We start from the raw sequence: 15,736 nt of genomic DNA on the forward strand, positions 1-15,736 counted from the left end.
CTGGGAATGATAGAGTCTGTGGAGTAATAAGGGAGATAAACCCTGAATTTTGGGAAACCCTGAGATTCAATATCTAAAATGCAAAACCAGAGTACTCTCTATGTAAAATGAAGGGGCAATATTTATATATAAGTCCTGTACCATGGCTGTGGCATTTATAAGCTTATTCTGCTACACATAAATCTCAGCATGAGGAATCAAGTTTATTAGTTTACCGTGGTCAGACTGGACTGGTTCAAACAGAGCTGAGGAAGTTAATTATCCAGTGTCTCAGGTGGGTCTGGCAATGAGTAACTAGCCCTGGAGAGAGGCACTGGGGCTGTGCTGGGGGGACAGGTCCTGCCTGAGTGTGGGGATGGATGGCCGGCTGGGAGGGACTGCTGTAATCTCTTTCCCAGGTTGTTCAAACCAGTTCAAGAGCAGTAAAACAAGGTTATGTAATTGACATGTGATGTAGCCTAAAATAGTGACTGCAAACATAGGCTGCTGTTGCTGGGCAGTTGTCAACTGCTTTAAAAAAAAAAAAAGGCGCAAAAAAAAAAAAAAAAGAAAAACCAACCCAAAACAAAAAAAAGCGCCCTCAACTGTGTAACAAATGGACATTGAAAGGAAAATGCAGCTCTCATTTCCATTGAATAGCAGGTTTGTTTTTTTTGTTGCAAGAAATGGGGACATTGTGATAACTGAAATTTGAAAAGAGATTCATCGTCATACTTATGTTGATATATTTGAGAGTACCTGCCTGCTGCAGATGGTGAAGTGAAAACCTCAGGTATATGCAGTTTGTCCCTTGATAGTGTGATACGACTCCTGTCAAACAGGAAATCCTTTTCTGGATGTGGAAAACCATTGTGGCAAGTCTTCACAGCAATTTTATTTGTATACCGGCCATAAAAAGGTAGAAATAGTTCATTTTTAGTAATTGAAGGAGCTTATATGGATACAGAGGCAAAACCTGGGGGGATTTCAGAGCTGGTTTAAAGGAGCAGATCACATAGCTCACTGAACACAAATGAGAGGCTGGGATGTGCACATTTTGTGATTCCTTGGTGTAGGAGGCAAAGCCCTTTATTAGGGCTATCCCAGAAAGCAGAAAAACCTGGTGTTAAGTTCTGTTTGCTGACCAGATATTCCTGAGATGAGAGACTTCCTTTAGAAAATCCTGATTATTTTCTGCAGCATATTTGCTTTCTCTTTAGCAGGGAAGGTCTGTGGCTCAGGTTGGAAGGGATGCACAGGCTGAGCTTGTGCAGTCTGACAGGCTGGTGGGTAAAGGGAAAGGACGGTGTTAAGAAATAAATGCTATTTATTCCATAAGGCTTTTATATGTATTGCTGCTGGGGAGATCATCTTCCCAGTTGGGAAATATTCCAGAAACTAAGCACTTATTCCAGCCCAGAAGCTGCAAAAGGGATCCTAGCTCTTAGCATGCAGATCTGCAAGGCAAGGCTGGAGGTGGCTTCCAGCTCCTCTCTCCTCAAACCCTGGAAGAAGGCTTGGCTTTCTGGCTGCCTGCAGGGAGAAGACAACTCTGCCTGCAATTTTCTGAGTCAAAGTATTAATTCTCATTGTGGAGGAAGAAGGGAAATTGGGACATTTTATATGCATTTTGATGTGCCTCAGTAAGACACTATCTTAGAAGCTGAGCTTCTCAAGCTACTTCTGCTTCATTTGGTCCTCAGCTGCTGCTCCTGGTTTCTCACTTTGCTGTCCCTTTGTGAGGCTTCCTCAGTCTTGGGACCCAAGGCACATTCCTGTTTCAGACGTCAGACCCCGAGTGGATTTTGGACTTTTCTTTGCCTCTCTCAGTGAATGTGTGTGTGGATCTAGGAGAGAATAAAGAGAGCTGCCTGGCCAGGTAAAAGCAGGAAAGAACATGTGGAAGGCAGCAGTGCCCCAGGAGAGGAGGTGGTCGTTAGTGACACACAAGTGAGCGTGAGTCAACAACCTAATGCCATTGCCAAAAGCCAGCTCTGGTCCAGGATTGCATTAACAGGGCTGCTGTGTGTGCAAGATGCAGGAAATAACCATTTTATTGGCCTTAGTGATGGTGAAACTCAGCAAGAAAAATGTGCCCTGTTTTAGGAAAGAGGCTGGAGGAGAATAGGAGGAATTGACGACAGATTCAGGAAACATGACCTGCGAGGAGAGATTGAGAGAACTGGATTTGTTTAGCCCAGCAAAGAGATGGGGAACATAAATCTTTTGATAGGCAAGAGATTGTTGTGAGAAGGTGGTGATCTATTGCTCTGAATGTCTAAGGGGGGACTATGATTATCTCTTCCTGTCACAAAATATTCCCATTTGGGGGAAATGTAAAGGGAAAAACCACAACTTCGGGGTGCCTAATCAGACAGACCTTGTAGGTTGTAGGGAAGTTGCAGAATACCTTTCCTCAGGAGATTTTAATACAAATAGAAAGAAAACTAAAAACCTGCCTGAAGTGTTAAGCTAGTCTTATCATGCTTCCATGAGTGGGCTTGAATTAAGCAGTCTTTGGGTCCTCTTCCAGCACTACGCTTTTCTCCTTACAAAATTTAACATTTGATCATAGTAGTTGCTATTTTAACAAGAGAACAAAAATGTAGAATACTCATTAATGACTTGCAATTCCTGACTTAGACTTCAAAAAACTGGAGGGAATTTCTTTTTTTTTTTTTAGGAGGAAGATAAAATATGTGGAATGTTTCAGAAATTTGTGATTTTCTAATTTTGCCCTAGACAGGAACAGAAATAATACTGACAAGAAATATCTACTTCTTGTTCCTTTTGCAGCCTTACCTATTGGGAAGCATGGCAGCCCTTGGAGTGCAGCAGGGCTCTTGCACACATACATAAGTTCATCTTAGCAAGTCAGTTTTGGGGACTGGTGACTCAATCACTGTAGTGGAGTTTTAAAATGGGGAAAGGCACAACTTCTGCTGTAGCCTCATTTTGGCAGTAATTCCTAGGCCAAATAAGAACAGCTTTTTCTCCTCCCCTTCTTTACTGCTGAATTTTGCTTATTCAGGAAAACTCAGTAAGAGGGAAGACTGAATTTCATGAATACTTCTTTTGTTTTCTTTTGCAAGCCTGTAAAAGCAGGGAATTATAGAATCTTTGGAGGTGAGAGGGTTGGAAACATTCAAATCTTTTTGTGTGTACATTTGGTTGTGTCATTCTGTGGTATGGCACAATAACCTGGAAAATGCAAACTTCAATATTCCTCTATCTCTACTGCTAAGAGAAAAGATCTTACTTTTTTCTTACTGTGTAACTGTGTGTTACCCATTCCTTATTTATTTAGAACAGGAAAATTTTCCTCGTATCTTTGGTATCTTTGTATTTCAGATGGAACAGGAATTAGCTGCTTTAAGTGCTCTTAATGATAGCATAAGTAAAAATTACTTTCATCTTAATGCATTTAGCACATGGGAGATGAGAATTCAATATCTGCTCTGTCACTTTGCAGCCCACTTGTGGGTGATTGAACGGGATAAAAAGAACAGCTGGATTAAGCTAAACACAAACTGCACAAGGCAGATCAATAAATCTCTTGAAAGAGTTGGAGATCTCGCAGCACAAAAACATCAAGCCTCTCTTCAGGGTGGCTCCTCCACCCCATTGAGGTCCTGAAGAGCCCTGGAGGTCCTGAGAGCACTGCATCAATTTCAGATATGTCAGATTTTGGTTTGATCCCGAAGTTGAGGGGCCTTAGTGGTGCACAGATGGGACGTACTGATTTGTTATGGGTGTCTTTGCTTTGCTGACTTACTTCAAAAAATTGGTTTATTTGAAATGAACCATATTTGATTGCATGGAAGAATGAAGCCTTTTTTTTTTTTTCATTGTAGATGTTAAATGAAAAACTGTTCATTATTTTATAGCTGTACTCTGCATAGAAGGTTTGTTGGAATGTTGATCTATTCTGTTTTTTTAAAGCGTTTTCAAGTCACTTTCATTAATGTAAACTTTATGATGGCTGTGGTTTTTAAGGAGTATCTAGAAATTAAAAAAATTGTGAAGATTTTGTTTGCTGTTTGCCTTGCTTAATAGAAAAGCTAGTTATAGATTTTGTACCATACATTACTACTCAGAGGTGCATGATTCAGAAATTGGTGGACCTTTACTAAGTTATGTTTTTCTGAAAGTATTTGATCTAGAGTAGATAGGTCACAGAGCAATAATTGCAGACTACTGAAAAAATTTGAAGGGTGATTTATGGAATATTCTGCTGTTGTGGGAATATTTCTTAGGAAGTCCCATTGTGACAGTGTTGGAATCAAACATTACCACAACATTTAAAAATGCAATCCAAGCAATTATCCTGGAGTGCGGAAATGGGAACTTTTGTATTAAACCCATTAGATTTTTAAAGCAGTAGTGAAAAATATTGACTTACCAGGTATACATTTTTTTTAGCACTAACTGCCTTCAGGGTAGCTCTGCAAAGGGGTTCATTTTGCAGTGTTGGAGCTGACTTGTCTTATTAATAGCCTGCACCCGCCTATGGAAGCCTAAAAATGGTATTGCAGTATCTGATGTACAAAGGACATTGTACGAGTACTGAGCAAGTGCACCTGCATTCCTGGCAGAAAATAACCATTTTTCCCTTCTCCTTCCAGAGAAAGGAGTATATGCCAGTATTTTTAAGGACATATAAACCATCTTTATGCTGTATATAATAATATTAAATGCTTTTGTTTTCTCCTTTTGTGTTACTTTCATGCCGTCTGTGTGGTAGTTCTTTACGAGATATGCTCAAGTCAGTTCAGAGCAAAAATATAAAGAGGAATTAAGTTGACTCTTTTCTTGCGCGTCCGTTTTTGTATAGATCACATCACAAAATGAGCATTGTGTGATACCCAGGTTTTCATTTTGTGATTAGCTGAGAATGTTTTCTTTTTCTTGTTTAGCAGGCCTACTTAAAGGCCAGCCGATAGATCCTGGTGCTGTCACCATATTTTACAACTTGATTTTGTGCCTTATGTTACTTATTCTTCAATTATTTTGAAGTTTTCTTCTTTTTCATCTGTGTCACAGTACTAGGTAAAGTCCCTTAATAAAACCTTTATTTGCCCATCTGCTTGTTCTTTAAACGTCTAAAGCATTATCTAAATGGTGATACCTTTGTGATACTACTGTAGCACTTCACTCACTCAAATGAGATCGTTTTTCTTTGTGTGAGATGCTCAGAAGAGATATCAGAAACATCCCAAGTTTCAGTTCACTGTCTAGATAACATTGTAAGGCTGAAAGGAAGACAGGTGCAGAGATAGGAAATGACTTAGCTGAACTTTTAAGGCAAATTCCTGAAGATCCCAAAGCAGAAGCCAAGTCTCCTGTGTCCCATCAATATTCTCTTTATCTTTCCCAAGGAAGCATGAGTGTTGTGGAAAATAGCTTGGCAGATATATTTTATGCCTCTTGTCCTACATCAGCTCTGTCCCCTTGTGGATCTGCATCCTCATTCCCTCACCCTGCACGTCAGCCCCTGCCCATTCCAGTGCAGCTCTGCTCCTGACTTCTTCCAGGGCTTCCTCTCCTCTCCTACGGCTGCTCTTTGCTTTGGTCATTGGCTGCAGCTTTATTTGCTCATCTCTTGGGTTTCTGCACATTTGTTCTGCCCTCCCGCCAGATCCCTGTGTGCCACCTCTGGATCAAGGCAGCTAAAACAATTTCCTCTCACTTCAGCTGTCACGCTACACCAGCCCTCGCAGTTTCCTTCATTCTTCCACATTACATTCAAGCACCAGGCTTTGAAAAGGCCGTGTGATGGTGCCCATGTGTGAGACACTGCACTGGTTTGTTCCCCCTGTGTTCCTCCCATGGAGCAAAATGCCTTTTGAGTCCAAGTTCTGAAAATGCCAGCCTGTTTCCCTGGTTGCCCTGGAGTTCCCTTCTGCATTAAATACCTGCTGCCTCTTCAGGAGTGGAGCTTCTGTGGAGCTTTACAGAAATTAAATTATACTGTTGTGATTTAAGCCTGGTTGAAGAGAGTGAAGTATATGGGGAAAGTTAACCTCAGCTGTGCATTTCTGCTGTATATCCTGAACTTCTTGAGCATGAGAATGTACTCCAACTTAGAGCTGTTAGATTGCTCTGTGATACAGAACACCTAAGAAGATCTGAAAAATCTTAAACCAATTGTTTGCTTTTCACTAGAAGAAAAATTCCAATCCTGTTTGGAAAAAAAAAAAAAAAAGTAATGTGATCTCTCTTGAGGGTGACACCAAAACTCCTTCCCAAATTAAAAAGAAGAGATGCTCATAATAAACACCCATGACAACTCACCAAGATCATTTGGAAAGGGTAAAGAATCGAATTTGAAGTGTCTTCAATAATAAGAATCTCAAAATGAGTACAAAATAGCAGAGACGAACAAATTGGAATTATGTAAATACAGGCTCTAATAATGCATTGTATTTTTGGTTCATTCAGGCCAGCACAATTACCTCTGTGCGGGAAGGAACGACTGTATAATTGATAAGATTCGGAGGAAGAACTGCCCAGCCTGTCGATTACAGAAATGTCTGCAAGCTGGAATGAATTTAGGAGGTAAGCAGAATATTAATAGTTCAGTCTCTTAATTTGATTAGGTGAAAACATTGGAAATGTGCAGCCTTTTTATAGTTCTGGCAGCTGCATAATCTCAAAAGTTTTAAGGTGGGATTATCCTGAAGAAGTGCTTAATAGCTGATAAACTCTATTGTCATTCTAAATTGGGGTTTGGATGTGCCTTTTTTATGGCACAGAAAAAAGAAAAGTGGGTGTTTTATGATGACAGTAATTTTAGTAGCATACCATAAGCTAAAAATGTTAATGTTTCAACTATTGCATAGTTTTTTTGGGTTTTGTTGGGTTTTTTTTTTGATGAGCATTCTCCTGAATACTGGAAAACGTGTTACACCATCGTGAAAACAAATTCACACATAGTGAAACCTCTGAACTTCTTTGGTGCTTATTCAGCATTTTTGTTGATTATTTTCTGTGACTGTAAGGATGTGCAATAATTTTGATGATGTTACTGCATTGTTCATATACCAGCAACAACAAGGAAAAATGTTTTCTTACTAATTGTCTAAAGCATACTGAAAACAGTGTGATAACAAAATTTATACGAGTTTTTTTCTGTTGTTTTAATCCTACTTTGGTAATGGCTATGTGTTTATTTCTGTGCTTCAATGGATTTCCTATCTCAAGCCATCATCTGAGCAAATGCTATTACAAATGCCTTTTTGCCACCACTCCTGTGTTTATGATGCTGTCTGTGAACAGGGATTGGGATACTGCTGCAGGTCCTTTCCCTGATGTACAGGGTTATTCTTCCCTTAGAGTGTTTTCACTGTACAGAAAATTACAACACGGTCACATTAATTCCTCCCTATCTCAAAATTCACTTTTTGTCGTCCTGGACCTATTCTCCTGGCAGCTGAGTTTATTTCTACAGACTGAGCTGCTTTGTCTTTCATCGGTTGTGTGCAAAATCCTGGTTCCTGCCTGCTGCCTTTTCCTACCTCCCAGACTTCTTTTTTCTGTCTTGTCTCCTGGCAGAAATACTCAAACAAGCCACATCTTACTTTTTCAGAGAGAGTAGCCCTGTTAGGCTCTCTTTCAACCCCCTTCCCAATTTTGAGATACTACATTGCACCCTAGGCCCCTTATTTCCTTTTCCCAAGGGAAAACAAGGTCAGATCGTGGCATGCTGGGGAGGTGACAGCTTTCCCTTGGTTTTGATCTGCACTGTTCAACCTAGCAAGGGAAACAAAATGCCTTTGTTTGATGAAGCAGGAGCTCCATGGCAGCAGCTCCTTCATCCCAGAAAACTAGTGCTGGAAATCATTTTGGAGCAGGGAGGTCAGCTCTCTGCAGTGCTGGGAATGTTGCTGCATCCTGCTGGCACCCCCCTGGATGTGCAGTGCCAGTGGAGCTCCAGCAAACCCAGGGCTTGAGAACCTTTGGAAACAGCAGCAGGGGACATTTATCTGCAATGTCATGAGTTCATCCCTGTGATGTCCAGGTGGGTTTCAAAGGATCTGTTCCCGTGATGTCCTCTGCAGAAAAGCAAGGCAGGAGGGAAACTGCCTTTTTTTTTTTTCCTCCCTTTTTTTTTTTTTTTTTTTTTTTTAATATTGACTGGGAATGCTGTAAATGAGGAATGCATTGAAAAATCCTCTCTTTCGTTGGAGCTTGGTAGACTGCTGGAAATCATGGTTTGTGACCTGTGTCTGTTGCAGCTTTGGGTCCCTCACTACAGGAAAGACATTGAGGTGCTGGAGTGAGTCAAGAGGAGGGCAGTGAAGGTCTGAAGCACAGGTCTGATGAGGAGTGGCTGAGGGAGCTGGGGTTGTTTGGCTCCTTAGGAAAGGAGGCTCAGGGGAGGCCTAATCACTCTCTACAACTGCCTGAAGGGGGGGTATAGCAAGATGGTGACTAGTTGGTCTCTCCTCACATGAAACAAGCTAAAGGATGAAAGAAAATGGCCTTAAGTGAGGTTTAGATTGGATTTTAGGAGAAATATCTTCACTGAAAGGTTGGTCAGACACAGAAGTGGTCTGGCCAGGGTAGAATTACCATCCCTGGAAGTGTTCAAAAAACGTGCAGATGTGGCACTTGGGGACAAGGCTTGGTGGTGGACTTGGCAGTGCTGGGTTAGCAGTTGGACTCTATGTTCTTAGAGCTCTTTCCCCAACTTTAATGTCTGTGACTCTTTGACCTGGAAGGCCAAATCTGACTGCAGTGTGCAGCTGGCATGCAGTTCAGATTTGCAGTTCAGCTGTTTCAGTGATTTTCATCACAGAGAGAAACTTCAGGGGAAATTCTCACTCCTGATTTGATCTCCTTATGCCACGTAAAGAAGCCAAAATGTGACAAAGGAGGTCTTCCCATCACTGCCATGAATGAGATGGCAGAGGAACAGTTCTGGATTTCCATGCTCTGCAGTGCCTTCTGCTTGGTCAGAGAGGGAAGGGCAGGCTGGAGGGAGAGGGGAGGGCTGCCAGAGACAGGTAAAGCACCCTCAGCCTAGAGGCAGCATTGCTGTTTAGAGATCCTCAAGGGCTCTCAAATCCTGCTGATGGACCTTCCAGCCTTTGAGCCAGCCCAGCTCGGGCAGGAAATGCTGGGAGCTTAAGGATTTTTCTCTCCTTAGGCCATCTGTCTCCAGTGGTGAGCTCTGCATTGGACATCTACAGAGGAGCAACACAGCATCTCAATTTTGGGATCTTCTGTGTGCTGTTGCAGGGCATTTCTGATATGTTGGAGATCATCACAAAAAATGGAGGTGGAAATGGCAAAAATATATATTAATTCATATTTGAAAATTGTGCTTTCATATGAAATGCCAAGGTTTGGTACTAAACATTTTTTTCATATTTAGCTTGAAGAGAATGAGTAAGGTCATATTATGAAGACTCATTGTGGGTTGTAGTTTCATGCAGTCAGTCTGTTTTGCCAAGCATATACATTACTCCAGTAAAAATGGGCTTTTACCTGTTTCTGGCTTGGACTTACAGGCAAAATGGGCAAGTATGTTGTTAGGTATTATGAACAGTAAGGAACTGGAGAAAAATGAATCTATAAATGCAACCTAAAGTTCTCTTTGCAGCAGAGTACTCTCTGTGCCTGTGACACACTGCACTGTGCTGTGCTCTTGGTGGAGTAGTGCCAAGCTCAGCTCTCACCCTCCAAAGAAAAGCAAATGTAAAAGCAAATCCCAAATTGTATCAGAGGTGCTGATGTGCTTGGTTTGTGAGAAATAGAGTAAGATGATATGCAAAATGGTCATCAGCATAGCTCAGGGTTGGAAAGTCTGCAAGTTGCTGAAACCATGGGCATTTATTTTCTACTTGTGCAAAACGATGATGTTTTATCCCCTCATTTAAAGAAAAAAAAAAACAAAATACCAAACTTCCAGTGGATCTAGAAGAAATGTTGCATTAGGGAACAAGGTCGTGTTTCCCATGGGCAGGAAAGGACTCTCCTTTGCCTCCTCCCCATGTAAAGATGGGAGTGAAGGACCCCAGGCTGCCCCCATCCAGCTCCTCCCACCTACTGAAATCGGGGGGTTATGAAGAAAATTTTGTAATTTCACAGTTTGAGATTTTCTTCCTGCTCTTACTGAAGATACTAATCTCTATAATGGAAAACTGGAAATCAGAAATAGTGTTCCATGTTTCCTGCAGCACGTTTTTGCACAATCTCTGATTAATCTACTGATCTTTTTTCTAAGAGTTTTTTTTTTCTCTTTTGGTAATATTCTTTCTCAGTATTTTTCAAATAGTAAAATAGAGTGCTTTTGTACTCTGTCAGTCTTTCTGTTTTGTTTTGATGGCATAACTTCTATTTTCCAGCATGCTAATTTTTTTTTTCTAAATTAAAAAAAAAATTTAGCTGGTGGCAGCATGCCATGATGAGGCACCTTGTAAAAAATACATGTAATTCAGTGATACAAAATGCACCTTTTTGTGAATGCTCAGCCAAAATAATTTGGCAGTTTTATTGTTTACCTCCTCGTTTTGTTTGTTGAAAAATTGAAGCATTTTCTAAGCTCTTACATCCTTTAATAATCTTTAGAAAATTATTCATCAAGTCAGCAAATAATTTACCTAATTATGTTATTGTCTCGATTTTTGTTTTGATTTTATAAGAAGCATTGCAACCTGTAATTTCTGCAAAGCTGAAGTTGCCAAGTATCACATTAAATCATCCTTCTCATCTCTAGAAGGTATGTGTGCGCTCTGCAGACAGCTATATCCCATTTGGCAAGTAGGACTCCAAAACTTTTTTGGGAATCATATTTTGTTGTTTTGTTATCTTTTTTTTTTAACTCCAGTGACATATGCTAGGCTTAATTGTTGGAAGAGATTCAGAGTGAGCAACTGCACTATGAAGGTATGCTGGCCCATTTTTGGTTTATGCTCTTTTCAAGATTCTGTAATTAATTTTCAGTTAATTACGGACCAGAACAATTTCACGGATTTGGGAAGTTTCTTCCAGCATGTGCTGTGATTGGATTTGGCCAGGCTCTTGCTTTCGCACGAGACGTTTTCCTTTGGCTCCCGCCTCGTGCTGCTGTTCCTCAGTTGCGTCTGTCCCCGTGGTCCCACATCTTGGCATGGGGTCTTGTGCCACCACCAGCTGCATCCTGTAAGGCAGCAGCCCCTGGGATGTGTCCCACAGAGCCTTCTGGTGTCACTGCCGTGTGCTGGAGCCTGGAGAGTGGGAATGTTTTATGTGGTGTCACTTGAGGTGACCACCACCCCACTTTCGTGGGCAGATTGATCCTCACACCTCGGGTGGGACCTAGTGGCCAGGCATCCCTCCCCGTTCTGCAAGTTCAGAGAAGGTTCCTCTTCTGCCATGGGATGTGCCATATGTGCAGAGGGGACAATAATGTGTGGAAAGATCAGCACCATGCAGGGCTGGAATCCTTCCCTGCCTTAGCTCCCCTGTGAAACACTGCCAAGACTTCCCAGCATTGGTATCCCACAGCAGTGAGGAGCAGCTTGCTGAGGGACCCTTTGGATCTGGAAGGGACATAAAATAGATTTCACCTTGCAAATTGCACAGTTCATCATTCTGTCTGCAGAGGCTGCCTGTGAAATCCGAGTCTTGGGTCCGCATACATTTACATATGTAAGACACTTGGTGCACAAGATGCTGGGTGTGATTTGTAGGCTTCACTGGCAGATACCCTTATTTTTTATACATTGAAATATTTCAATAATCTGAAAAATAGGTTAATTAAGATGACCAGTAATAAGATATAGTAGTTCAGCTTTCTGCTCAGCTTTCTATTTTCTGCTTAAGAACTCATACTAGTAGGGTTTTAAATTGCACTATTATTTTCAGTTACTGGAGCTTATATGGTTTATATTATCATTGTTCCTATCTTTTTGAGAAAAAAAAAGAAAAAAAATCTGAAAACCCGGAGAAAACATAAATACAGCAAAAGTGTATCCTCTTATTTTTCTGTAGAATTTTCTACGAACTGTGATTTCATAAATTTTAAAGGAAAATAAACCCCTTTGTGTAAGGCACAAGCAATTTGAGGTATACATATGGTTAAATTTTATTTTTCATTTAAACTTTAACTGCAAAGTATTTTGAAATGCCATTAACTTTAATGCATTTTTATTTGCATTTATTATGTAGCATTTTCTTCTGAGGGAATCCAGTCAATAATTTTTTAGCTTGAACATTCAGCTGGGTTTTTAGCAGTTGTTTCAACAGACCATTAAAAACACCAGCAGGCTGGAAAGGACCTTTAAGTAATAAACAATACTATTTAAGTAATAAGAAACAAACAAATAAATAATATTTAAGTAAGTAATAAATAAGTAATAGATAATTATAAGTAATAGATAATTTGCCTGTTGCTTATAAACCTGCCATTGAAGATGTTGTAGGAGCCAATTTGTTCAGCAGTTAACTTTTCCTGCTTTTGTGTCCATCTAACTCCACGTGTAGTGCTCTTGCCCTGCTTGTGGTGTGACCCTCTAACTTTCCAACTTTCATAATCCTCATGAATGGAATGTTTAGATTGGATGTTAGGAAAAGTTTCTCCACTGAAAGGGCTGTCAAGCATTGGAAGAGGCTTCCCAGGGAAGATGTTTTCCTTCAGAAACCATGTAGATCTGCTGCTTAGGGACATGGTTTGGTGAACTTGGCAGTGTTGGGTTAATGGTTGGACTCAATGATTTTAAAGGTCTTTTCCCACCTAAATGATTCTGTGATTCTTGAATATTGTAGATAACTATGAGAACAGTCACATGCAGCAACTATTAAGAAATTATTTGTGAATGACAGTTAAAAATGCAGAATTTTGAAGAGGACTGGTAATGTCAGAGTAATCTCTCGGGCATCAATTAAAAGCAATATTGAAAGTGTGTCCTTGGCATTTTGCTGATGATTTTATTCTGTTTGCAAAGGCAGTGGAGAAGATGCACTGTAGGAGTTCAAGAGCCCACACCTCACATCCAGCAGTCCCTGATCAAACTCTAATCGTGTTCATGCTTTGTTTTTTCATGTTTTCCTGATTCCAGCTCTCCCTTCTGCAAGAGCCCAGCTGCCAGCAACATTTGTCTTGCCTCCAGAAGCAGCCTTTCAGGCTTTTGGTGTGGGGCTGCTGGGCTCCAGACTTCCCCTTCTATCCTCTGGACTCTGCACTGTGCCACTCAAGGCACAGCACCCTTGGTTGCCAGCCCTGCAAAGGAGCTGTGGTATCCAGGCTGGGCTCCTGCTGGCAGTGTGTCCCAGCCTGCCTGCTGTCCTGCAGTGCTGCTGTGCACGCAGGCTCTGGGGGTGATTTTGGCTGTGCAGCACTCCCTGTGCAGGCTCAGAGCCTGCTCTTTCCCCAGAGCTTCACATGCTGTACACAGTGCCTTGCTTTGGTTCAAAACACAAGATGGGTGATCACAGTTTTCTAAGAGGAAGATTTTCAGCATTTCTCAAAAGTTGTTATGTGCAGCTCCTGGTGATGCTTTGTTTTTTCCTGAATCACCAAATTATCACTTCCACAGCGATATTATTATTACAATTTCCTTCCACAGTGCTGTAATTCCATATCCTTTTTACTCTTCCTCACAGTAAAAGCGTAGTCTTTGTGGTGAAAACCTGCCTGTGTCTCCTGTTCCTCTTTTTCCAGAGCTGCTGGTTGTCACCAGAACCCTTTAGAAACCTGCTCCTGTGGTTTGTGATGATGTGTTTCCATTACTCACTTCCCCATCACGAGAGAAGCTGTAGGAGCAGGAGGAACTTGTCCTTTTCACCGAGCATTGCTTCAGAGAATTTCCACCTGAATAACAGGGCATGAAGATTTAACTTGCCGTGCTTGCAACAACCTTGGCCAAAGCAGGGTGGGCTCACAATGCAAAATTGTGGGTTTTGTTATTCATCTTATTTCCTGCTTTTTTCTCCCCACCAATTCCCAATTGCATGGCTTTCCATTTTTTGTATCTGCGTTTTGCTTAAATAAGTGTGAGGTGTGGCAGGAATACCTGGCTCAAAAAGCAGCTCTTGGAGCCCAATGCCAACAGGTTATGAAGGGAACATTGGGCACATTTAAGCCTTAGGAGTACACAGCAGCAGGAAGCTGGTGTTTAACAAAGAGAGAGGCAAGGTGAAGGCACTGGATGGAGTGTTTCTAAACCACCCAGTACACATCTTCATGCACACTGGGGCTGGTGATTTGTGTGCTTTTGTGGTTCTCTGCCATCAGCTTTCCCAGATCATACAAATGGGTGATGGCAGAGATTTGCCATTACCCTGGAGAATGGTTGGTATTACCTACAGAGTGTTTTTACTAATGTTCAGGGTAATTTATTGAAGCAGGAGATTAACAGGGCTATACTCTTTTTTCTTTTTTAATGACTAATCATGAACTAGATGGTGAAAAATATGACCAAGATGGCTGCAGAAGATAAACAGCCTGGTCATATTTCACAGGTAGCTTTGCTGTTCTGGGAAGTGGGGGAGATAATTTCTAGAAGATGAGGGACAGACCAGCAGCATTCAGTGTATTAGGAGTAAGAACATTTGACAGAAATCTGAGTTGATAATAACTGGGGATATGAAAGTCATACAGATGAGGAGACAAAGGATCTCACAATTTTTGTTGCTTGGGGGAAAAAAAAATCAAGTGGGAGTGTGGTAATGACATACCGAGAAAGACCACAGAGGGAAGGGCAGCACTTACAAAGCTTAGTTCTAGCAAGAACAAGAATGAAACACTCTTTAGCATGAAGTGGAAGTCTGGGCACTCAAGATACAGAATGAGAGTTATGGCAGAGTTTGGTTTTGAAGGACTCTGAAACACTTGTTGGGAGAGCCTTTGTCTCCAATGTAAATATGAAGTTTTGTACATGGTAAGTGTCTGTCAGGGTTTTATCGTGTTGTGATCAGGATGGAGGGCACATAAATCATGTAACAGACATGGAACATTGGGTATCAACCCAAATAAAAGCAAGAGGGAAGACTTGGATGAGGAGTGCCTTGCAGAAGGCTGGATGGGAATGGGTGTGTTGGGAGGAACGTTGTTGCTTGGCATAAGGCAGAACCCAGTGACCATAGCCAAGAGTGCTCAGTCTGGTGCAGTCAAAATCTCTTCTCCAAAGTATCCTTAACTTTCTTTTTAATCAAATTATTACCAATGCTCACAGTTCAAGCTGCTGATGTTTCATTCCAACAGGTGTCTTGGAGTTGCAGGTGATCTCATCTTTGCATTTGTTGTTGACGTTTTACTGCTTGTCTTTATTTGATGTCAAATAGAATAATCAAAACCAGTGATGCATTTAGTAGATAACTCTTAGCTCAAGAATTATTGAATTTGCCATACGCTTGAAGAATGAATAAATAATCAGTAAAAAATGAGTTTTGGGAGCATCTGAAAAGGACTGATTAAGATTGGCTTTCATCAACATTATAATTTACTTTTGTAAGCTTTTTTTTAAGGCTTTGTTTATAGGATGATTTAAATATTTAGTAAATACATTTCTTTTGAAATTAATGAAGAAGTACAAGAGAGAGTTTTATATACCAAAAATGTTAGATGTGAGATTGTGTTATGTGATTTTGGGATTTAATATGCAATATATATGGGGGGAAATTTTCATACTTTAGCCATTTCTCATTAAAAAGCTTTATCAGAACCAGCTTGATTTGATTTTAACAGGAAACCGCTAATTGGCATTTGGTGAAAGTTGTTCCCACACAGGGAGGAGTACCCCTATGAAACTGTTATTTTTCATTTAATTAT

The 15,736-nt window shown here is 40.9% G+C and overlaps 1 protein-coding gene across 2 annotated transcripts in view; it reads left to right on the forward strand.

Annotated features, from left to right (window-relative positions):
- The window catches only part of NR3C2 (nuclear receptor subfamily 3 group C member 2), a 189,389-nt gene that overhangs the window by 133,174 nt on the left and 40,479 nt on the right, over positions 1 to 15,736 (forward strand). For both annotated transcript variants that reach the window (XM_059471471.1, XM_059471470.1), the window contains one exon: positions 6,421 to 6,537. In XM_059471471.1, the coding sequence (XP_059327454.1) occupies positions 6,421 to 6,537 (117 nt within the window). The remainder of the gene's footprint in view (positions 1 to 6,420; positions 6,538 to 15,736) is intronic.

The sequence above is a fragment of the Ammospiza nelsoni genome, chromosome 4 (genome assembly GCF_027579445.1).
Source record: "Ammospiza nelsoni isolate bAmmNel1 chromosome 4, bAmmNel1.pri, whole genome shotgun sequence".
Classification (NCBI taxonomy): Eukaryota; Metazoa; Chordata; class Aves; order Passeriformes; family Passerellidae; genus Ammospiza; species Ammospiza nelsoni.